Genomic DNA, 20,582 nt, shown 5'->3' with positions numbered 1-20,582 from the left:
AAAATATGCTAAAATATGTAAAGATCTGGCCTTCAACTGAATCCTACAGTAATAGAGAAGCTTTTTCTCCATTGGAAGTTTCACATACATTCTCAGTTGTATAGGAAACTTTTATTTGAGAAAAATTAAAAACAAACAAACAAACAAAACAACTATCTACCTAAGCTTATGTTGTAAAGTCATTTATTTGGCCTGAGAGTGAGGAGAACACAAATGACAAGTATTGTGGCTCTGGTCACCATCACACCAGAAGACACGCTGGCTCCTGCAGTTACAGATGAGGAGAGCCATTTTCAAAAAATGTAAGCTTGTGATGTGGTTCAGGCACTAAAGGCACTTGCCTTTCAAATGAGTTTGACTGATCCCCCAGGATCCACCTCATAGAGTGAGTTAACTGATCCTCTAAAGTTGTTCTCTGACCTCCATTAGAATACCATGATATGTCCGCAATAAATAAGGAAAGTATAATAAAACAATTTTAACTTGTGAGTATATAATTCACCCCTGTTCTGAAATTATTTTAAAATCAAGCATTTTGAAAACACTATTCTCAAAAACAAAACAAAACAAAACAAAATAATACAAAACCCAGAATATCCCTGAAAAACTATCATATGAGGAATACATTTTAAATCTGTGATTTCTAATTTTTTAATTATATGTTTTGAAGTAATGGTTTATAGGATCTAAGAGTAAATAAAATAGCAGAAAGCACTAATTACAGTGCCTTTGTTTAAACTGAGTTTAGTCACTAAGAATAATCTCAGAGAACAAGATATGTGCTATTAATTTACTTGAAAATTCTCTTATAATGAACAGAAACCATATTTGTACATAATGGAAAGACATAAAGCTTTAACTGTGCAGACATATTTTAGAAGGCACACATCCAGGAGTTTGGGTCTGGATGACAAGAAGAGGAAACTTCACATACCCCGCTTTGACAGGCAGCACACGTCTAGTCTCTGCTCTGGTGAACACCTGTAGAGTTGGTGTGCTTCCTCCAGGGCACTTCTGTACCACCTCTTCTTCTTTTTACATTCAGCCATCTAGAGAAATGCATATATTCAGTCAAGTAATAGTGTTTATTTTTAAATGTTAATTTTGTTTTAGAACCTATACTTGATATAACATTCACTGAAGCTAGGTCTAATTAGAGCACCACATAAATATCACTTATGTTTGTTATCTGGCTATTATTTTATTGTTTTAAAACTTAGCAATGTTGTGAGAATCTCACAAGTTAATAACCCGTTCATTGAGATGATATGATGCATCTCCCGCACTCCCAGGGTAAGCAAGCAGTCAGCGGACTATATCTGAAGGGGTAACACTAACCTCACTTTATGTGACAGAGAAAAAGACTCAGGTGGTAGGGAATGACAAAGCAGTGTTTTTAGTGTAAGAACATTAATTCTATTTGCATCTAGTTTGGCATTGTGCCAGACCTACACACACACACACACACACACACACACACACACACACACATGATTTCGCCTGGGGTGCCCCAGGCTCTCCGTGTACATAATATGTGAGTCTGAGCAGCCAACCATTGACTTTTCATGAGTGCTACAGGACACAATGGATGATAGTTTCTAAGATAGTAAAAACTCAGTGTGTGTCATTCTAATAAGGCATTGCACATTTTCTAGATGTTTAAAAACTGAACAAAAGAACTTGAATTAAAAATATCAATTATCTAATACAGCAAATTTTCTAAAATTTTTTAATTGCTAGGAAGTTTTTTGTCTTTAAATATTGCAATTTATAAAATGTATGACATGATTTTCTTTTTTGAAAATGCCATCAAAGGGGATATGGATATATCTTCTACTGATACATACTTACCACCCAGACATGAAGACCTTAGGCGTGTCCTAGGTAAAAGGAATAATGTAGCATTTTCACACAATTTTCAACCTCTACAACATTCCCTCTCAACTCACAGAATGAAACTGTGTACAAAGCCTTTTTCCGAATACCACATGATTCTCACAGTTCCCAAATTAATATCAACTAATCGCTCCAACTATGCCCAATTATCATTTAATGATCTGCTACATTCGGACATATGTCATAGTTACAGATGGCCATGACTATCACCACCCATGGATGAAGGTCCATGAGGACGGTGGGTGTTTATCTTTGTAGCTTTCACGGTCCCACAGATCTGACACCTCACTGAGTGTTGTGAACATTCAGAAAATGCCTCTTAACTGCTTTTGGACAATCGCTGGTACATAACTGAAGCAATAAAAGACTATAATCAAATAAAAAATACTTTCATATACAAAAATGCAAATTTCATTCCTTTACTAAGTTAAGCTGAAGGGGTTTGCAACCCCATAGGAAGAACAACAATCTCAACCAACCACAACCCCCAGAGCTCCCAGGGACTAAACCACAAAACAAAGAGTACACATGGAAGGACCCATGGTTCCAGCCGCATATGTAGCAGAGGATGACCTTGTTGGGCATCAATAGGAGGAGAGGCCCTTGGTCCTGTGAAGGCTCAATGCCTCAGTGTAGGGAAATGCTGGGGCAGTGGGTGGGTGGGTGGGTGGAGGAGCACCCTCATCATCATAGAAGCAGGGGGAGGGGAAGTGGGGTAGGGGGCTTTCAGAGGGGAAACCAGGAAAGGGGATAAACATTTGAAATGTAAATAAATAAAATATCCAATAAAAATTTTAAACTTACTTACAAAAAATGAAAATGTAAGTTTTATGTATGTGCCACATACACATGTTTGGAAGTTAAAGGACAACTTGAGGAGCCTAGTTCTATCCTTCTACCAGGTGAGTTCTAGGGATTAAACTCAGGTTATCAGGTGTGGAGACAAGCATCGTTACCCACTGAACAATCTTGCTGGCTTTCACACTGTAAATGTAAATTAAGACTGTCAGGGTGGGCATGGTAACACATAGATTTACCCCCATCACTCAGGAGGTAGAGGCAGGTGGATCTCTGTGAATTCAAAGTCAGCCTGGTCTACATAGTGAGCTCTAGGCCAGCCATGCTATATAGAGAGATCTTGTCTAGAAAAATGTTAGTTTTTTTAGTTAATGCATCTCTGCAGCACCAATATTATCATGATTATAAGAAGCTGTACAGTGGAAATCATTTCATAAAACTGGCCAGATGCTCTTCGATTACCTTTAAAGAAACAACTCAAGACTCTTAGCAACAATGAACTACAGAGTTAAGGGAGCTGGAAAGCTGTTATCTGTCAGGGCTTCTTTAAGAACTTATGGTAGATACAGGACACCTAGTGGTTGAACAAATTAACACTGTTTGAAGGTGCTCAATGGTTGAGCCTCAACATTATAAAGAATTTTTAATTCCAGAACTAGGCTCAAGTGTACACTGTAGTTTTTTTTTTTAATTAAGAGGTGGCAAAGAAAGATAAAAGTAAAAGAGGTAGCAAGTTCAAGCTCTATGGGTTCTGAAATTTCGTATTTGTCATTCTCTGAACTCTTTCTCACTAAGTCAACCATGATTAATGCTTTTTCTATTCTATAAATACAATATGCATTTATAAGCACTTGAAAAATATAGACATTTATTTTACATTGATATCAATAGATATATGTTTCATTTTTTAACTTTCTTTCTGATTATGTGATTTGTTGACTGGTTCAACATAATGTAGCCCCCACTTTGGGAACTGTTGGTGAGCAGACAATTCTCACTTCTGGTCTACTATGTGAAAAGAAGCAGGCTAGCACTATATGGGGTAAGAAAAGTCTACAAGGCAGGAGGCCAGGGAAATCACCCCCACAGAGTGAGGGAGAGCAGAAGGGTGGTCAGAGGAATGCACTAAGACTGAAAAGGCATCTTCTGTGCAGACTTGAAGGAGTTTGAGGAGTCGGCCATTTAGCTCTTCAAGGAAAGGATGTTTCTGGAGATGATATCCTCAAAGGTCAGATATAGATACATATTCAGGATGTATCAAAGAACCCAGGGTGAGGTGGCAGAAAGACAATGATAAAAGATAGAGAATGCAGGAAAATTACTAAGGGCCAGAATAGGGAGGGCCGAGAAGACAGCAGAGGTGTTTAGTTACTACCCAGCATAAAACAGGGGACGGTGCAGAGCTCTGATCAAGATGTTCCTTTACTTGAATTCCCCACCTTCCCCCCTTTTGGAGACATGGTCTTACTGCATACCTCAGGCTGGCCAGAACTTGACATGCCTGTCTCACTCTGATTACGGGAATTGCAATGTACCACCATACCTGGCTTTGTTTAACGCCCTCAAACTATCAATCTCACTACTTCGATGAGGTCAGGTTATGCAGAAGTAAGTGTAGCTGTGGAACAGCTGCTTAGGAGACTACAGCCAACAGCCCAGGCAGGAAACTGCAGTGATGCGGAGCAGTGAAACACTTTTAAGCGTGTGAACTCTGTTGTTCCATTCCAGCTTCCATTACTTTAGAAATATTAGTAACAAACTGCTTTAACTGTTAAGAGTTTCTATCATTAACACCTCGTGTATTTTACAGGCCAGTACCATCACTCTAGGTTCCACGTTCCTACAAATACTAGGATTGTGTTCCCTTTTAAATTGAGGTTTTGTTAACAGTAACTTAAGTTGACATCTTCTGAGTTAATAAAAGTGGATCCTGTTTTTCCATCTTCTTGTGCTTATTCCCTACCTTTGTGGTAGGATTTTGAAGTCTTGCTTAGTAGGCTTGATGCTTTGCTTCGCACGCCTACTCCAGGGCATTTCATATAACTTGGTGCCATCAAAAATGAATATCACAATTTTATTTTCAAACTATTCACTTGTGTATAGCAATCACATTATCCGAGATATAACTGAATTTTCCCATTTTAAATAGTTTTTCTCTTATTTAGGAAAGTTTTGTTCATAATAGTTTTCCTATTTGGGTTCCACTGCTTTGTCAAGCATATAACCATGTTAAACACATTATGTTCGAACTAGAGATGACTCAGTGGTTCAGCGCACTGGATACTCTTCATGATAACCCAGGTTTAATCTCCAGTACTCATATAGCAACTCATAACTATTTTTATTCCAGTTCCTATTCACATAAAATACAAACAGAAAACTATCATGTTGCCTTTCCCTTTCCGGACTGCAATTTTGCTTTCTTTTAGCTAATTATATGAACAACTAAAACACAATATTAAATAGTAGAAATTTAACATACATTTCTTTAAAAACAAAATCCAATTTCCTACACAAAATTTCTCCTCTAGTTCAAATACTCTGTCAGGCTTCTGGTTTGTCTGCACTTGGAGCTGATCCTGTGCCACAGTGCTCCATACCCAAATACTGCTGGGAGAGAGCTAGTCTCCAACGAGTGCTGGCACACCTGTAAGCACCGGTAAGAACCACCCCCCCCCCCCACACACACACACACTTCTGCTACGAGGGACCTTCCCAGAGACCTTAGGACACAGGAACTGAGGAGCAGCCTGGGACAAGATCTTTCTGGTTTCTGTCTGCACCCAGGGGCTGGCTCTGTGCCACAGTTCTCCATATCCAAATTCAACCCAGAGAGAACTGTTCTCCCCTGAGTACTGACACAGAGGCTTCCAAGAGGGACAAGCCACAGTCAGAGACAGCAAGCACAGCTAACACCAGAGATAATCAGTGAAAGGCAAGTGCAAGAACATAAGTAGCAGAAAACAAGACTACTTGGCATCATCAGAACCTAGTTCTCCCAACACCACGAGCCCTGGACACCCCAACACACCAGAAAAGCAAGACTGTGATTTAGAATCACATCTCATGATGACAATAGAGGACTTTAATAAAGACATAAATAACTCCTTTAAAGAAATACAAGAGAACACAGGTAAACAAGTAGAGGCCCTTAAAGAGGAAACACAAAAATACCTTAAAGAACTACAGGAACATATAACCAAACAAGTGAAGGAATTGAACAAAACCATCCAGGATCTAAAAATGAAAATAGTAATAGTATCAATAAAGAAATCACAAAGGAAGCCAACCCTGGAGATAGAAAATCTAGGAAAGAGATCAGGAGTCAGAGATGTAAGGAATACAAGAGATAGAGGAGAGAATCTCAGGTGCAGAAGATACCATAGAAAACATTGACACAAAAGTCAAAGAAAATGCAAAAAGCTCCTAACTCAAAGCATCCAGAAAAACTAGGGCACAATGAGAAGACCAAACCTAAGAATAACAGGTATAGAAGAGAGCGAAGATTCCCAACTAAAAGGGCCAGTAAATATCTTCAACAAAATTATAGAAGAAAACTGCCCATAATCTAAAGAATGAGGTGCCCATAAACATACAAGAGGTATACAGAACTCCAAATAGACTGGACCAGAGAAGGCATTCCTCCCATCACATAATAGTCAAAATACCAAATACACAAAGAAAGAATATTGAAAGCAGTTAGGGGGAAAAGGTCAAGTAACATATAAAGGCAGACCTATCAGAATTACACCAGACTTCTCACCAGAGACTATGAAAGCTAAAAGATCCTGGGAAGACCTCACACGGACCCTAAGAGAACACAAATGCCAGCTCAGGCATACTCTCAGCAAAACTCTCAATTACCATAGATGTAGAGACCAAAATATTCCATGACAAAAACAAATTTACACAATGTCTTTCCACAAATCCAGCCCTACAAAGGATAATAGATGGAAAACTCCAACACAAGAAGGGAAACTATATCATATAAAAGGCAAGAAAGAATCTTCTTTCAACAAACCCAAAAGAAGATAGCCACACAAACATAATTCCACCTCTAGCAACAAATATAATGGAAAGCAACAATCACTTTTCCTTAATATCTCTTAACATCAATGGACTCAATTCCCCAATAAAAAGACATTAAGACTAATAGACTGGGTATGTAAACAGGACCCAGAATTTTGCTGCACACAGGAAACGCACCTCAGGGACAAAGACAGACACTACCTCAGAGTAAAAGGCCGTAAAATAAATTTCCAAGTAAATGATCCCAAGAAACAAGCTGGAGTAGCCATTCTAATATAGAATAAAATCAACTTTCAACCAAAAGTTATCAAAAAAGATAAGCAAATACACTTCATACTCATCAAAAGAAAAATCTATCAAGAAGAATTCTCAATTCTAAACATCTATGTTCCAAATTCAAGGGCACCCACATTCATAAAAGAAACTTTACTAAAGCTCAAAGCACACATTGCACAGCACACAATAATAGTGGGAGACTTCAACACTTCACTTTCACCAATGGACAGATCATGGAAATAGAAACTAAACAGGGACACAGTGAAACTAACAGAAGTGATTGACCAAATGGTTTTAACAGGTATCTATAAAACATTTCATCCTAAAACAAAAGAATACACCTTCTTCTCATCTCCTCATGGTACCTTCTTCAAAACTAACCATTTAATCGGTCACAAAACCATCCTCAACTGATATAAGAAGAGTGAAATAATCTCATGCATCCTATCAGATCACTATGAATTAAGGCTGGTCTTCAATAACAACAAAAACAACAGCAAGCCCACATACACTTGGAAGCTGAACAATGCCCTACTCAATGATAACTTGGTCAAGGAAGAAATATAGAAATTAAAGACTTTTTAGAATTTAATGAAAATGAAGGCACAACATACCCAAACTTATGGGACACAATGAAAGCAGTGCTGAGAGGAAAACTCATAGCTCTGAGTGCCTCCAAAATGAAACTGGGAGAGCATACACTAGCAGCTTAACGGCACACCTGAAAGCTCTAGAACAAAAAGAAGCAAATACACCCAGGAGGAGTAGACAGCAGGAAACAAACTGAGGGCTGAAATCAACCAAGTAGAAACAAAAAGAACTATACAAAGAATCAACAAAACCAGGCACTGGTTCTTTAAAAAATGGTGCACACACTGTAATCCCAGCACTCTGGAAGGCAGAGGCAGGTGGATTTCTGAGTTCGAGGCCAGCCTGGTCTACAGAGTAAGTTCCAGGACAGCCAGGGCTATACAGAGAAGCCCTGTCTCTTAAAAATCAAAAATCCAAAAAACCAAAAATCAATCTCTCTCTCTCTCTCTCTCTCTCTCTCTCTCTCTCCTCTCTCTCTCTCTCTCTCTCTCTCTCTCCCTCCCTCCCTCCCTCCCTCTCTCATTCCTTCTTTCTTTCTTTCTTTCTTTCTTTCTTTCTTTCTTTCTTTCTTTCTTTCTTTCTTTCTCTTTCTTTCTTTCTTTCTTTCTTTTATTGAATATAGCCTAACAGGAATCAAACTGAAAAGGGACACTTCAGTAGAGAAAATGTGTCCATCTGATTGTCTAGTAGGCAAAAGATCATTGAGTATTTTCTTGACTGATGATTTACTATTGCAAGTGCCAACCTTGAACAGCTAAAATAAGAAATCAGTCTGCACAAGATTGCAATTCTATTCCTTCATGACCTCTTCTTCAGTGCCTACCTCTAATTTTATGCCTGATTTCCTGTTCTGATGACCATTTATAATGTACTATAAGATATACGATGAAATAAACTCTTTCCTCCCTCCCTTCAAAAAAATACTTAGTCAGATTAGCTTATGTGCTTTCTAAAACATGAACTGAATCAAATCATTCTGTAGAGGACTTCATAAAAAGTGGGTTTGTAACTGTCCATTAAAACTCCTCTAGACACTGTTACAGTGATTAACTTGGAATTTTCCAGTCAAAGGCTTCTGGATTGTCAAGAGAGGCCCAGTGTCTGATTAAACAAATGCATTCCACATCCTTGTTACTAAGTTAATGTTTATCAAGAATGTATTGTATTGGTAACATTGTGATTCATTTTACTTCAAAACACTAACAACACTAGTGTGATGGTAAGCCTTTGATTACAGCATTCAGGAGGCATAGACAGGTGGATCTCTATGAGTTCCAAGCCAGCCAGATCTACACAACAAGTTCCAACCAGCCAGGGCTATAAAAAGTAATCCTGTCCAAAAGGTAAAAAAATTAAAGATTACCTAGAGTAGGTCATGTGACTCTTCTGCTTATCTGTTAACTATCAAAAGATAAAATATCCTCCAACTGCTGTACCCCTTGCCACTGCCTTGCAGAAGCTAGAGGAAGCAGAAAAGGCTGCTGATGAGAGTGAGAGAGGTATGAAGGGGATTGAAAATTGGGCTCTAATAGGTGAAGAAAAGATGGAGCTCCAGGAACCCCAGCTAAAGGAAGCAAAGCATTTTGTAGAAGAGGCAGATAGGCAGTATGAAAAGGTGGCTCATAAGCTGGCGATTATTGAAGTAGACTTGGAACATACAGAGGAATGTGTTGAGCTGGCAGAGTCCCGGTTGCCAAGAGATGTATGAGCAGATCAGACTGATGAACCAGAACCTGAAGTGTCCGAGTGCTGCTGAAGAAAAGTGCTCTCAAAAAGAAGACAAGTATGAAGAAGAAATAAAGATTCTTATTGAAAAACCCAAGGAGGCAGAGACCTGTGCTGAGTTTGCTGAAAGATGGGTACCCAAACTGGAAAGACCAGTATGACTGGGAAGACAAGCTGAAGTGTACCAAGGAGGAGCATATCTGTACACAAAGGATGCTGGACCAGACCCTGCTGGACCTGAACGAGTGAAAGAGACGTAGACCTCCCGCATCTCTGCCCTGCGGCTGATCCTCCCTGTTATCTTGACTCCACCAGAGCCTCCCAGAAGCTGGCCTTGAAACTGAGGGCTGATCTTTTTAACTGAAGGCTGCTTTCCCTCCTGCCACCCCCCTCCACCCATCTAGTCTTTTTCACAAAACTGTGTCAGCCTCTTCCCAGAGTTCCAGCTGGAGGGGCTGCACACCCGTGGGAACAATATTTATGGGAATGTGCACACAACTCGAAGTCTCTTCAGTGCAGTTGTGATATGCACATTGAGAAGTCTCTTCAGTGAAGTTGTGATATGCACGTTGACATTACTTTTCATCTCGGCAACCATGTTTAACATTTCAAGCACTTCTGCAGCTTGGAGCAACACATTTTAGCCTCATGGATACTGTCTTGCCATGGAGGAGAAACACAGGAATGAGCCTGCTTTCCTGAGAGCCAGCAGGGCCCAGGCAGGCTCCACTGTGGGAGACTTCAGTGCTCTGCACCAAGTCTTAGCCAAAAAAAGGGGGGATTCTAAGAGGTTAGCCAAAAACCAAAACCAAAACCAAAACCAAAACCAAAACCAAAAAAAAAAAAAAAAAAAAAAAAAAAAAAATCTGTTCTGGCTGTGAAGGTTTTCAGTTTTGATATCTTTGAACAACTTTATAGTTATTTTTATTTTTTACTTTTTCCATCAGATGTGACCAAATAAGATGGTGAGATGTCTGAGACCGCCCCCACTTCCCAGGGCCTAGTGCATGCTAGACTAACATGATACTGTTCCGCCCCAGCTCTGAGCCCAAACTTGTCTCAACTCTACCCCTTTCCCAACTGCTCAAAAATTGATCATACTGCCCCTTAGTATTATGGTGACCTCTTAGTGTTCACCTGCCCCCCAAGGGAGGCAAAAAGGGAAAAATTATGTTTGTGCCACTGATTTACCCACATGAAAATCATCTCATCACCTTTTCCTGAAGCTGCTGTCTCTAAAGGGCCATCTCATTGTGCTTTTTTACTGATGGAGAAATCTTGAAAAGCTTATGTTAAAAATAAAAGAACTTTTTAAATTTAAAGAAAGACAGGAAGGAAGGAAGGAAGGAAGGAAGGAAGGAAGGAAGGAAGGAAGGAAGGAAGGAAGTCCTCAGGAAGGAAGCTTTCAAGTCAGATCTCTTGACTTGGCCCTGCGTCCAAAGTGCATAATGTTTCTGGCAATAGAGACTTGCCTTAAAGGAATTTATTAATTTTTAAATTAAGATTGTTTTCACAAATATATTTGATCATGTTTTCCCCTCCTCAATTCTTCCTAGAATCTACCCACCTAACTTTTATGTTCTCTTTCTCTTTTCAAACACACACACAAGAAAAAACAAAAAAACTTAAAAAGCAAGCAAAAGACAATAAGACAAAAGAAGAAGAAAAGGGAGTGGAAGAGAAGGAGGAGGAGGAAAAGAGGAAGAGGTGTGGGTGATAGACCCAATGAAATCCCACTGGAGAGAAACTAATTTTCCCTTTGACAGAGGTATCAATTACAAATAGCTTTTTGATTTTTTTTTTTGTTTCTTTGTTGTTTTTTTTTTTTTTCAGACAGGGTTTCTCTCTGTAGCCCTGGCTGTCCTGGAACTCACTCTGTAGATCAGGTTGGCCTTGAACTCAGAAATCCACCTGCCTCTGCCCTTATACCAGTCAGAATGGCTAAGATTAAAAACTCAGGAGACAGCAGGTGTTGGCGAGGATGTAGAGAAAGAGGAACACTCCTCCACTGCTGGTGGGGTTGCAAATTGGTACAACCACTCTGGAAATCAGTCTGGCAGTTCCTCAGAAAACTGGCACATCACTTCCAGAGGATTCTGCTATACCACTTCTGGGCATATACCCAGAGGATTCCCCAGGAGGTAATAAGGATACATGCTCCACTCTGTTCACAGCAGCCCTATTTATAATAGTCAGAAGCTGGAAAGAACCCAGGTATCCCTCAACGGAAGAATGGATGCAAAAAAAAAAATGTGGTATATATACACAATGGAGTACTATTCAGCCATTAGAAACAATGAATTCATGAAATTCTTAGACAAATGGATGGAGCTGAAGAACATCATACTAAGTGAGGTAACACAGTCTCAAAAGGTTAATCATGGTATGCACTCACTAATAAGTGGATATTAGCCTAGAAAACTGGAATACCCAAAACATAATCCACACATCAAATGATGTACAAGAAAAACAGAGGAGTGGCCTGGTTCTGGAAAGACTTGGTGTAGCAGTATAGGGCAAAACCAGAACAGGGAAGTGGGAAGGGATGGGTGGGAGAACAGGGGGAAGGAAAAGGGTTTATGGGACTTTTTTTATGGGAGTCAGGGGCCAGAAAATGGGAAATCATTTGAAATGTAAATAAAAAATATATCGAATAAAAAAAATTAAATACTTACCTTACCATCTTAAAAAAAAATAGCTTTTTGGTTAGGAGTAGAATCCTAGGTCCATTTCCCCCTTCTCAGTGCTGGGACCCATCTGGTTTAAATGGGTGGTTTTAGGAATGCTGCCACAGTCTCTGTGAGTTCAAATACATATCAGTCTTGTTGAGTCTGGAAGACACTGTTTCCTTGGATGATCACCTCTGGCCTTCAGAATCCTTCTGCCTCCCCTCCACATAGATCCTGAGCCTTGGATTGTAGGCAGAAAGGTTTGATAGAAACATCCCACTTAGGACTGAGAATTCTAAAATCTTTCACTCTTTGCACACTCTGCAGTTGTGGATCTCTGTGATAATTCTCATTTACTCTGAGATGCTTCTTTGATGAGGGTTGAGAGAGACATTAGGAGTAATTTTATTGCTCTGTTCCTTGAACAGAATAATAGTATTAGGCTTCCCCTCTAGGCCCATGACCTATCTAGTCTCAGGTTCTTGGACACTTTTGCAGTGTCAGGTGTGGGTTCCATTTGATGGAATTGGCCTTAAATCCCATAAAACAGTGGTTGTTCCCATAATACCTGTTCCATTATTGCACTAGTAATGTCTTATAGGCAGGCCAGTGTTATGGGTTAGAGTTTGTAGCCAGGTGATGTTGATGATCACCTTTCTCCTCCAGTAGTGTGCAGAGCACCTTCTAGCACCATGAATGTTAGTCAACAGAGATGAAGCATCTAGTTACGTGTTGTGGATGGGCCTGGGCCTGTTCTTGTGAACCAATTCCCTAGTGAATAAAGGAACCAATTACTGGGCGAGTTGGTGGGACTTCTGGGTTGAACAGAGGAAGAGAGGAAGCAGGAGAGGTTAGGTCTTTTTGGAGCTGGGAAAGCAGAAGGATAAGATGTAGCTGCTAGAGTTTCCTGGTATCATGGCAGATCCACAAGGATTCACCACCAGAGGAATCAGATTTTAATAAGGCTTAAGATTAGGTTTTAATTGTTGTGCCTAGAAATTGAGTTACCATTGTTTCTGAACTAAGTTTGTGTTGCATTTTCCTTCACGTGGTGGTTTGTCTGGGTTCAAGAGAGAAAGGTATGGTGGCAAAGTGTGTAGGTTTGCCTGAGGTGCTCCACAAAGGCTGTGGAGGATTTGAAGCATGAGGATGGTGTGCTAACAACTTGTGAACAGGAACTTAGCATGCTGGGTAGAGAGATAATGAAGTTCAGAGACAAAATCTCCACGAGATAAAAACAGGTTGGTCATTGCCTGTCAGTGCATGGCCGGCCAGGCAGCCAGGGCAAAGGGACAAGTTCAAAACCAGGCGGTTAGCTTTTTAATATTTCCTGAAACATTTATGCATAGCTTGACTTCTTGGTCTGAACAAAAGTAAGTATTGTTTGAAAGAATTTTTTATTGTGTTTTGTGGCATATTGGGTTTTTGTTTGGTTGGCCTTTTGTTTGTCTGTTGTTGTTTTGTTTTTTGTTTGTTTTGCAAGTCTATCTTGTGACTTGTGTATCTGGGAGCAGCTCCCTTGACAAGACATTGTCTTCCTTTTCACAATTGCTCTAAGCACATATCTCATTGCTATTCCACAATGTTCTATTGGGATAGCATGTGGAATCTTTATCAACCTCTGCATCATTATCTCTAACCACAGTCCAAAGTACTGGCCATTCTCAGTAGCCTCATCTCTCTTCAACTGTGATAAGCAGAAACCCTCACTCTGCACAGATTTCCTGGGGAAAAGCTGGCCTTTAGTATAATGTGTTTCTTGGGCTCTTGTATACAGGAATCAAATAGTCAAACAGACCTCTTGTACTTTGCATGAAGTATAGGAAAACAACCATCTTTCTTTTCCTCTACATGGTTAAAGGTGTAGGGAAACTTTCACAGCATTCTAATGTTTTTTCTTGGGAAACATTTGTATGTTAAATGCCAATTTTTATAGACTTATATAAATTAAGCTATGTTCTGGCAATTCCCTTTGCATGCATGTGTGTGTGTGTGAGAGGGGGAGAGAGGGGGTGGAGGGAGAGGGAAAGGGAGAGCAAGATGGGTGGTATATGTGTGGTGTATGTGCATGTACTTGGTAGTGTGCATGCATGCACTTGTGCAAGTGCAGAGCCAGAGAGAAAAATGATTTTCCTGTTCTCCCATTCTCCACATTATTCTCTAGACAGAGACTTTCTGGACCTGGAACTTGCTTGCAAAGGCTGGGCTGACCTGGGATTACAGGTCATACCAATCAGGCTTGGACCGTTCAAAGGTACTGAGATCTAACCTCAAGTCACCATTGTTGTACAGCAAGCGTGCTTAGCCACAGAACCATATCTTTGCCTGTGCATGTGTGTGTACATTTGTGCCTTATTTTCTAATGTGGAAATATAATTGTCCTTGGTTTAGAGTCCTAAAATCTTACACATTACTAAAACCTGACTATCTGTAATAATGTTTACTTTCAAACTAGTTTTGTTTCATATTAACATAAATATTTTAAAGATTTATTTACTTATATTTTACGCTTACAATGTTTGCTTGCCAACATGTATATAAATGAACCACATGTGTGCTAGGTGCCTATGGAGGCCAGAAGAAAATATGAGATCCTCTGGAACTGGAGTTCCAGACAGTTGTAAACTACCGTGTGGGTGTTGGGAATAGAACCTGTGTCATCTGTAAGGTCAGCAAGTGCTCTAAAATACTGCGCCATCTTTCTAGCACCCACAGAAAGGTTTTTCAAACCTGCTGTTTAAGAAAGAAATGCTCAAGCTCGAAACATGCAGAGTCAGGATGAGAAATCTCAGCTGTGACTCTGACCCTGGAATACAACACACCTTTCATTACTTCCATATTATCCAGGCACTTGCGCTGTCTCAGTAACTGAACTCTGGGCAGAGCAGGGAAGCAGAAGTGATCAGCTTGGGCACAGTGTAATTTCAACATCTGGATACTGTGGGACAGTGAGACTGCCAGCTCAAGGCTAGCACAGATATCTTAGGGAGAGTCTACTTCAAAATAAAATTTCAGAACTTATGTCAGTAATTGAGTATTTGCCTAGCAACTATAAGACCCTGGGTTCAATCTCTAGTACTAGAGAAACAAATTTGTGGGTAAACAAACAATAAAAAGAAGCAGTAAGGAGGGAAGGGAAAGAGCTGAAGGCTGCTATGACCTTATAAGTCTAAACAAGGTGATTTTGCAAAAATGAGTGAGCATGACCATTTCTAGAGTCGAGGAAGCTGGAGACCAAAGAGATGGGTGGTCAGGGAAGGGAGGTAACACATGTCTGAGAAATGTCCTAGCTGGGTCTACTGTTTCAGTCTATAAGTCACTGTCTCATGCAATCTTGCTCCATTCAGATACTATGGCTAACTGAAGGCTTTGTATCAGCATCGTTCCATCTCTTAAGGCTTAAGAAGCTAAACGTCCCGTATTAGTGCTGTTTAATGCACTGGATGTTTTTTGCTGATGCTTTATGCTGATAGGAAGGAGAAACTGAAGAGGAGACGGCAGTATGTGTGTGACTGCCCAGGACAGGGGGTTAGAGAATACTTCAGTCTGGCACAAATTCAAGTTTCTGTTGCTTTGTACCTCAAAGATGTTTTGTTCACCAAAAAATTAATCAAGCTGTGATGACCTGGAGTTTAAAGAGGATAAATCTTACAACTCAGGCTTGGAAGCAACAGCAGTGTTACACTACCTTAGTTTTGCTAAATTAAACCAATTTGTGACACGTTTTACCTAACCGAGTTGGTAATTTTGATCTCAGTCATTGTGAGGCCATGATAGATATACATGAATTGAAAGGACATACAGAGATTTGCAAAGCCATAGCAGGTAATTATCTTGCCCCACCATGGCAACATGAATATTCAGCCCAAATGATTTTCAGCCACACCTGGAAACAAGTATCTTTGCACAGGTCAAGTGCCCTTGTGACATGGGCTCAGCTCCTAAAGTCACTGCTATTCTCCAAGGTTCTGCCACTTTCCCACGGCACTAGCAGGACAGACTTCTATTGTCCTTCAAATAGAGAATATGTCCTCTGTTGCTGTCCAGGCTGACCTCTCTAGTAACAGCCTACCCTGCCTGCCAGTACAAAACTCAGGTGAGAAAAACAGAAAAGCCCTGAAGCTTGACAGGAGACACAGAAAATGCTTCTGTATTGGAAGACAAAAAAAAAAAAAAAAAACCTAGCTACTTTTGAGAATGAAAGAAGAGAAAAAATAGAATCAAAACAAGAAATACTGTTGACCAACCAGTGTGCTGGCTACTAAGGGAAAGATCTCTGTGCTTCTGGGACCTGGACATTCTGACATCCTTCCTCTCCTTGATCCCCTTTCTGTGGCTGTCCTGATTCTTCTCTATTGCACTTACCAACCAGTAACAGGATCCCTTTTGTCTTTCCTGTGTCATGTCTGCTCATTTAAGTCTCACAGGGGCACCAAATTTATGTTTTATTCAATCCTACATGTTTAGGAGTCTTAAGTATGAGAACTCAGTAAATACTGAGTCTTGTAAAGATAGATTTTGTTAAATGTGGCATTTGTAAACCCAGCTCAGACTCTGAAGGTGAAAGACAAAACCAAACAATACCAACAAATCTAGTTACATTTTGTCCTCTATAAAACTAAAATGAAACAATCTAACAGAATATGGTCCAATGATAATGTTACTTCTAAATAACCTGGAATCTTATTTTCATGTCTACTGCAGACCTTTAGAGTACTTTATAAAGCACCAATTTATCTCAGGACCTATGTATGACCTTAGTGGTATTTATTTTAAAGATTTTTTAAATGTGTATGAGTGTTTTGCCTGCATGTATGTCTGTGTACTGCATGTGTTCCTCATACTTACAGAGGTCAGAATAGGATTTGAATCTCCTGAAACTGGACATATGTGTGGTTGTTAGTCACCATATGGGTGCTGAAAATTGAACCCAGGTCCTCTGTAAGAGCAACAAGTACTATCTGAAAAACTGAAATCATACTAGAAGATGCTTTATTTATCATCTTAAATTCACCAAAGCAACTTCAAATATTGACCATAATTATGTTTCATTCATTCATTCATGCATGCATGCAGTCACTGAAGGGTTGGGATTAAATCCCAGGCCTTGTGAATGCTAGGCAAGTGCTCTATCATTGAGCTATCTCCTAACACCTATGTTTTTGTTTCTTTTGTCTTTTGAGACAAGGTCTCATCAAGTTGCCTGGGCTAGCCTCAAACTTACTTGCAGTCTGGGCTCAGTCTGAATGCCTATCCTCCTGTCTTTGCCTCCACAGTTGCCAAGACTACAGATATACTAACTCACCTAGCTTTGAACATGACTTCATATTATTTCTTATGTATTATATAGCTTTAGAAACATACAGCTATCAGCCTGAGACATCATAATGTAAAGAAATACAAGTGACCTTTTGGAAGGTGTCTCCAATAAATTTAAGTACATCATCACTATCACAAGATGCTGCCTGGCTTGGGTATTAGTGGCAGTAAACTGCAGGTGGCTCACTGAGCCAACCATGTGCTGTCCTGAAGCACTGCTCCACTTTACCAAACTCCACCCTTTCCTTCTGTCAGGCAGACTGCTCACACTTAAAGCATTTCAGTAGGAAGTTAATCCCAAGGGTGCCATGCCTTCTTTAATGGGTTTCTCCCACAGTGGCAAGGCCTCTGGACAATAGGAGCGTTCTTGCTCCTCTGATGCAAAGAGAACACAGCATACCATCTCATCTTATGTGTATGGAAAACTACTACCAGGCTCCTCAGCTTCCTACTGCTGCCTCCTTTATTTTTTTAAGATTTATTTATTTATTTTATGCATATAAGTATACTACCATTGCTCTCTTCAGACACACCAGAAGAGGGCACCAGACCCCATTACAGATGGTTGTGAGCCACCATGTGGTTGCTGGGAACTGAACTCAGGACCTCTGGAAGAGCAGTAAGAGCAGTAAGAGCAGTAAGTGCTCTTAACTACTGAGCCATCTCTCCAGCCCCAGTGATGCCTCCTTCTATAACCTGACATCTTTAATAGGCATTTTATATAACCATGGCTTCACTTCTTAGAAAGCTTACTCAGGTTAGTGAATATTTCAAACAACTGGTGCTTGTAAAATCTAGTTTGTTTCTTGGTATAAACATAAACAGAAGTCTTACTGATTCGAAGTGGGATTTAAAAATCCAACCAGTTTATGATTTTCACATCCATATCACTGGTAAATGTGAGTCAGTTAATGCAAACACCCAGCCCCGTTTATTGTATGAGACTGAGAGATAATGAGAGCACCAGAAGAAATATGGAAACAAAATATGAAAATCTGAGAATAAAATATCTACAGTGTATTTTCATTACATGGCTTGGAATACCAAAAATTACACCAGGAGAACTGCTTCCATTCCTCGCTCAGTGCTCCCTGCAAAGTTAGACATGAGTAGGGAGACAAAGCTCTTTGCTGGGTGCTCCCTGCAATGTGAGAAGTAGGGGTGCAGGAGTAAGAAATTAAGTTGTCCAAGATAAAATGACCTTAATAGATCAGAAAAACCACTGGGTCCTAAATATGTTTTTCATTAATATAGACTTTAACATATATTAACACAGTATTTTATGCCCTTAGATTTTTTTCATAGCAGGATGAAAATTACAACTGCTACAGGCTATGACTCTATTCTTAAGAACCCCACCTGACACTCCAGTTGGCCTATCATCTGGAGTGACATGCACCAGAAGACAACTTTTCACCAATGTGCGACTGCCACTGGTGACATGAGAGGCTAAGGGAGAGGCCCCAGCTGGGAAGAGTCAGATGCCACCTAAGGACACCCGTGTTCAGAAGAGCAAAAGAGTCTTCTGTTACAGTTTGCCTAAGTTACATGGTTTCTTAGCACCACAGCCTCATAAACCCATCCACTGTTCCACAACATAAGTACAGTAAACACAGGACACATTCACAAATCCTGTCTGTCTGTTTCCATTACACAGGGAGAAAGCACAGTTAACATGGAGACTATCTATGTTAAGACTAGCTTTGGTATGGTTTCTGAGAGTCACCAGGAAGGGGAAAGCCAACTGGGGAAAAGCAGTATCAGTGGACAGCTCCCTGGGGAGTAGGCTCAAGCCAGTGTCAGAGCCTTATAGTGGAGTGTGGAGCAGAGGAGGTCTGAAAACAACTATGGAGAAAGAAGACAAGCAAACTGCAGTGTCAGCACTGCTGCATCTGTATCACTAATGGCAACTTATTGCTAGTATCGTATGAAAATTAAGTAAATTCCAGGTTTTAAAATTAGCAAAGAGCAGCCCCGATTTCATAGTGAGGGACAGTGTGCTAAAGGGAAGAAGAAGCCACCCATAACTCTGACTACCTTGAAAAAGCTATTATGTAAAGTTCTAAATCAAGCTGAGTAAATTAAAAACAAGAAGGCCTTTTGGGATTTTCCAGTCAGCATAGAATAGTTCATTATGAATTCCATATGCTTATGAAGGTTAACAAAAAAACTCAATGCAAATTACAAGCAGGCTGACACAGAAAGTTTGGAGTTTGGAGGCACAAGCCTGGCTGAGACCTGGCTGCACTGCTAAGAGACTCCAGGTAAGGTGTGGAGCTTGAGCAGCGGCCATCTTAACAGTAAGCTGGAATCACAGACAAGACATTCAGCCTCGACAGGCCCAGAAAATGAGGCAAGAACTCTATTCACATCAGGGAGACACTGACAGAGGGCATATTTCATTTATAAAACAGTTCTATTATTTAAAGAGCCTATTACTATTTTTTAATTTACTAACCTATCTAAAGCTTATGTAGTTTTGCCAAGCACCATCCTAAACACTTCACAAATGACTCATTTAATGAGTCTCTCATAAGCTTGTAAGGGATGCATTATTACACTTCAGAGATAAGGAGGTGAGTTTACAACTTGCCATGTCTGTATAGCTAGCTATTAAAGACAGAGCATGAATTAGCATGCAGGCAGCCTGGCTCTGGCTCTGAGGTGATGGTGCAGCTCTGTTGCCTTAAAGAGTTCTGAAGAGCTCCTAGCACGGATTGCCAAAGATAAGTGATGTTAGAAATTGTTATAAGAGCTCCTTCTGACCCTTCCGCTCCTTTGGTCCAGTCCTTTCTGCTGGGGCAGACTCCTAGCTGGTCTGCTCCCATGAAGACACCATATCCTGACCCATCCTAGAGGATCTGCTGCATTCAGAGCAGTTGGTAAGATTCTCCCACCCCCGAATTTCCAGAGCTGCTGCTAGGAGCCATCACCCACCAAAATCCCCACCCTCCTGAAAAATTCTCTCTCGTGAACATAATAGAGACCTTTAAGGAGGATACCAATAACTCACTGAAAGAAATACAGGAAAACACAGGTAAGCGGGTAAAGGAACTGAATAAAGCAATCCAAGACCTAAAAGTGAAAGTAGAAACAATAAAGAAAACCCAAAACAATAAAGAAAACTCCTGAATACCACTCCCCTTCCACCCATTCTGCTCCTTTTGTCTGATCCTTTCTGCTGGGGTAGACTCCTAGCTGGTCTGCTCCTGAGAAGACACCATATCCTGACCCATCCTAGAAGATCCGCTGTACTCAGAGCAGTTGAGGATCCACTGC

At 40.3% G+C, this 20,582-nt stretch overlaps 1 protein-coding gene and 1 pseudogene across 1 annotated transcript in view; one reads left to right on the top strand and one right to left on the bottom strand.

Annotated features, from left to right (window-relative positions):
• The window catches only part of Zcwpw2 (zinc finger CW-type and PWWP domain containing 2), a 121,314-nt gene that overhangs the window by 56,979 nt on the left and 43,753 nt on the right, over positions 1–20,582 (bottom strand). Inside the window, exon 4 of the mRNA XM_052187036.1 lies at positions 935–1,049. Coding sequence (XP_052042996.1) covers positions 935–1,049 — 115 coding nt within the window. The remainder of the gene's footprint in view (positions 1–934; positions 1,050–20,582) is intronic.
• LOC127688424 (tropomyosin alpha-3 chain-like) lies at positions 9,032–9,564 on the top strand (annotated as a pseudogene).

The sequence above is a fragment of the Apodemus sylvaticus genome, chromosome 7 (genome assembly GCF_947179515.1).
Source record: "Apodemus sylvaticus chromosome 7, mApoSyl1.1, whole genome shotgun sequence".
Taxonomy (NCBI): domain Eukaryota; kingdom Metazoa; phylum Chordata; class Mammalia; order Rodentia; family Muridae; genus Apodemus; species Apodemus sylvaticus.
The sequence above is the reverse complement of the archived record's forward strand: the minus strand, read 5'-3'. Positions and strand labels throughout refer to the sequence as shown.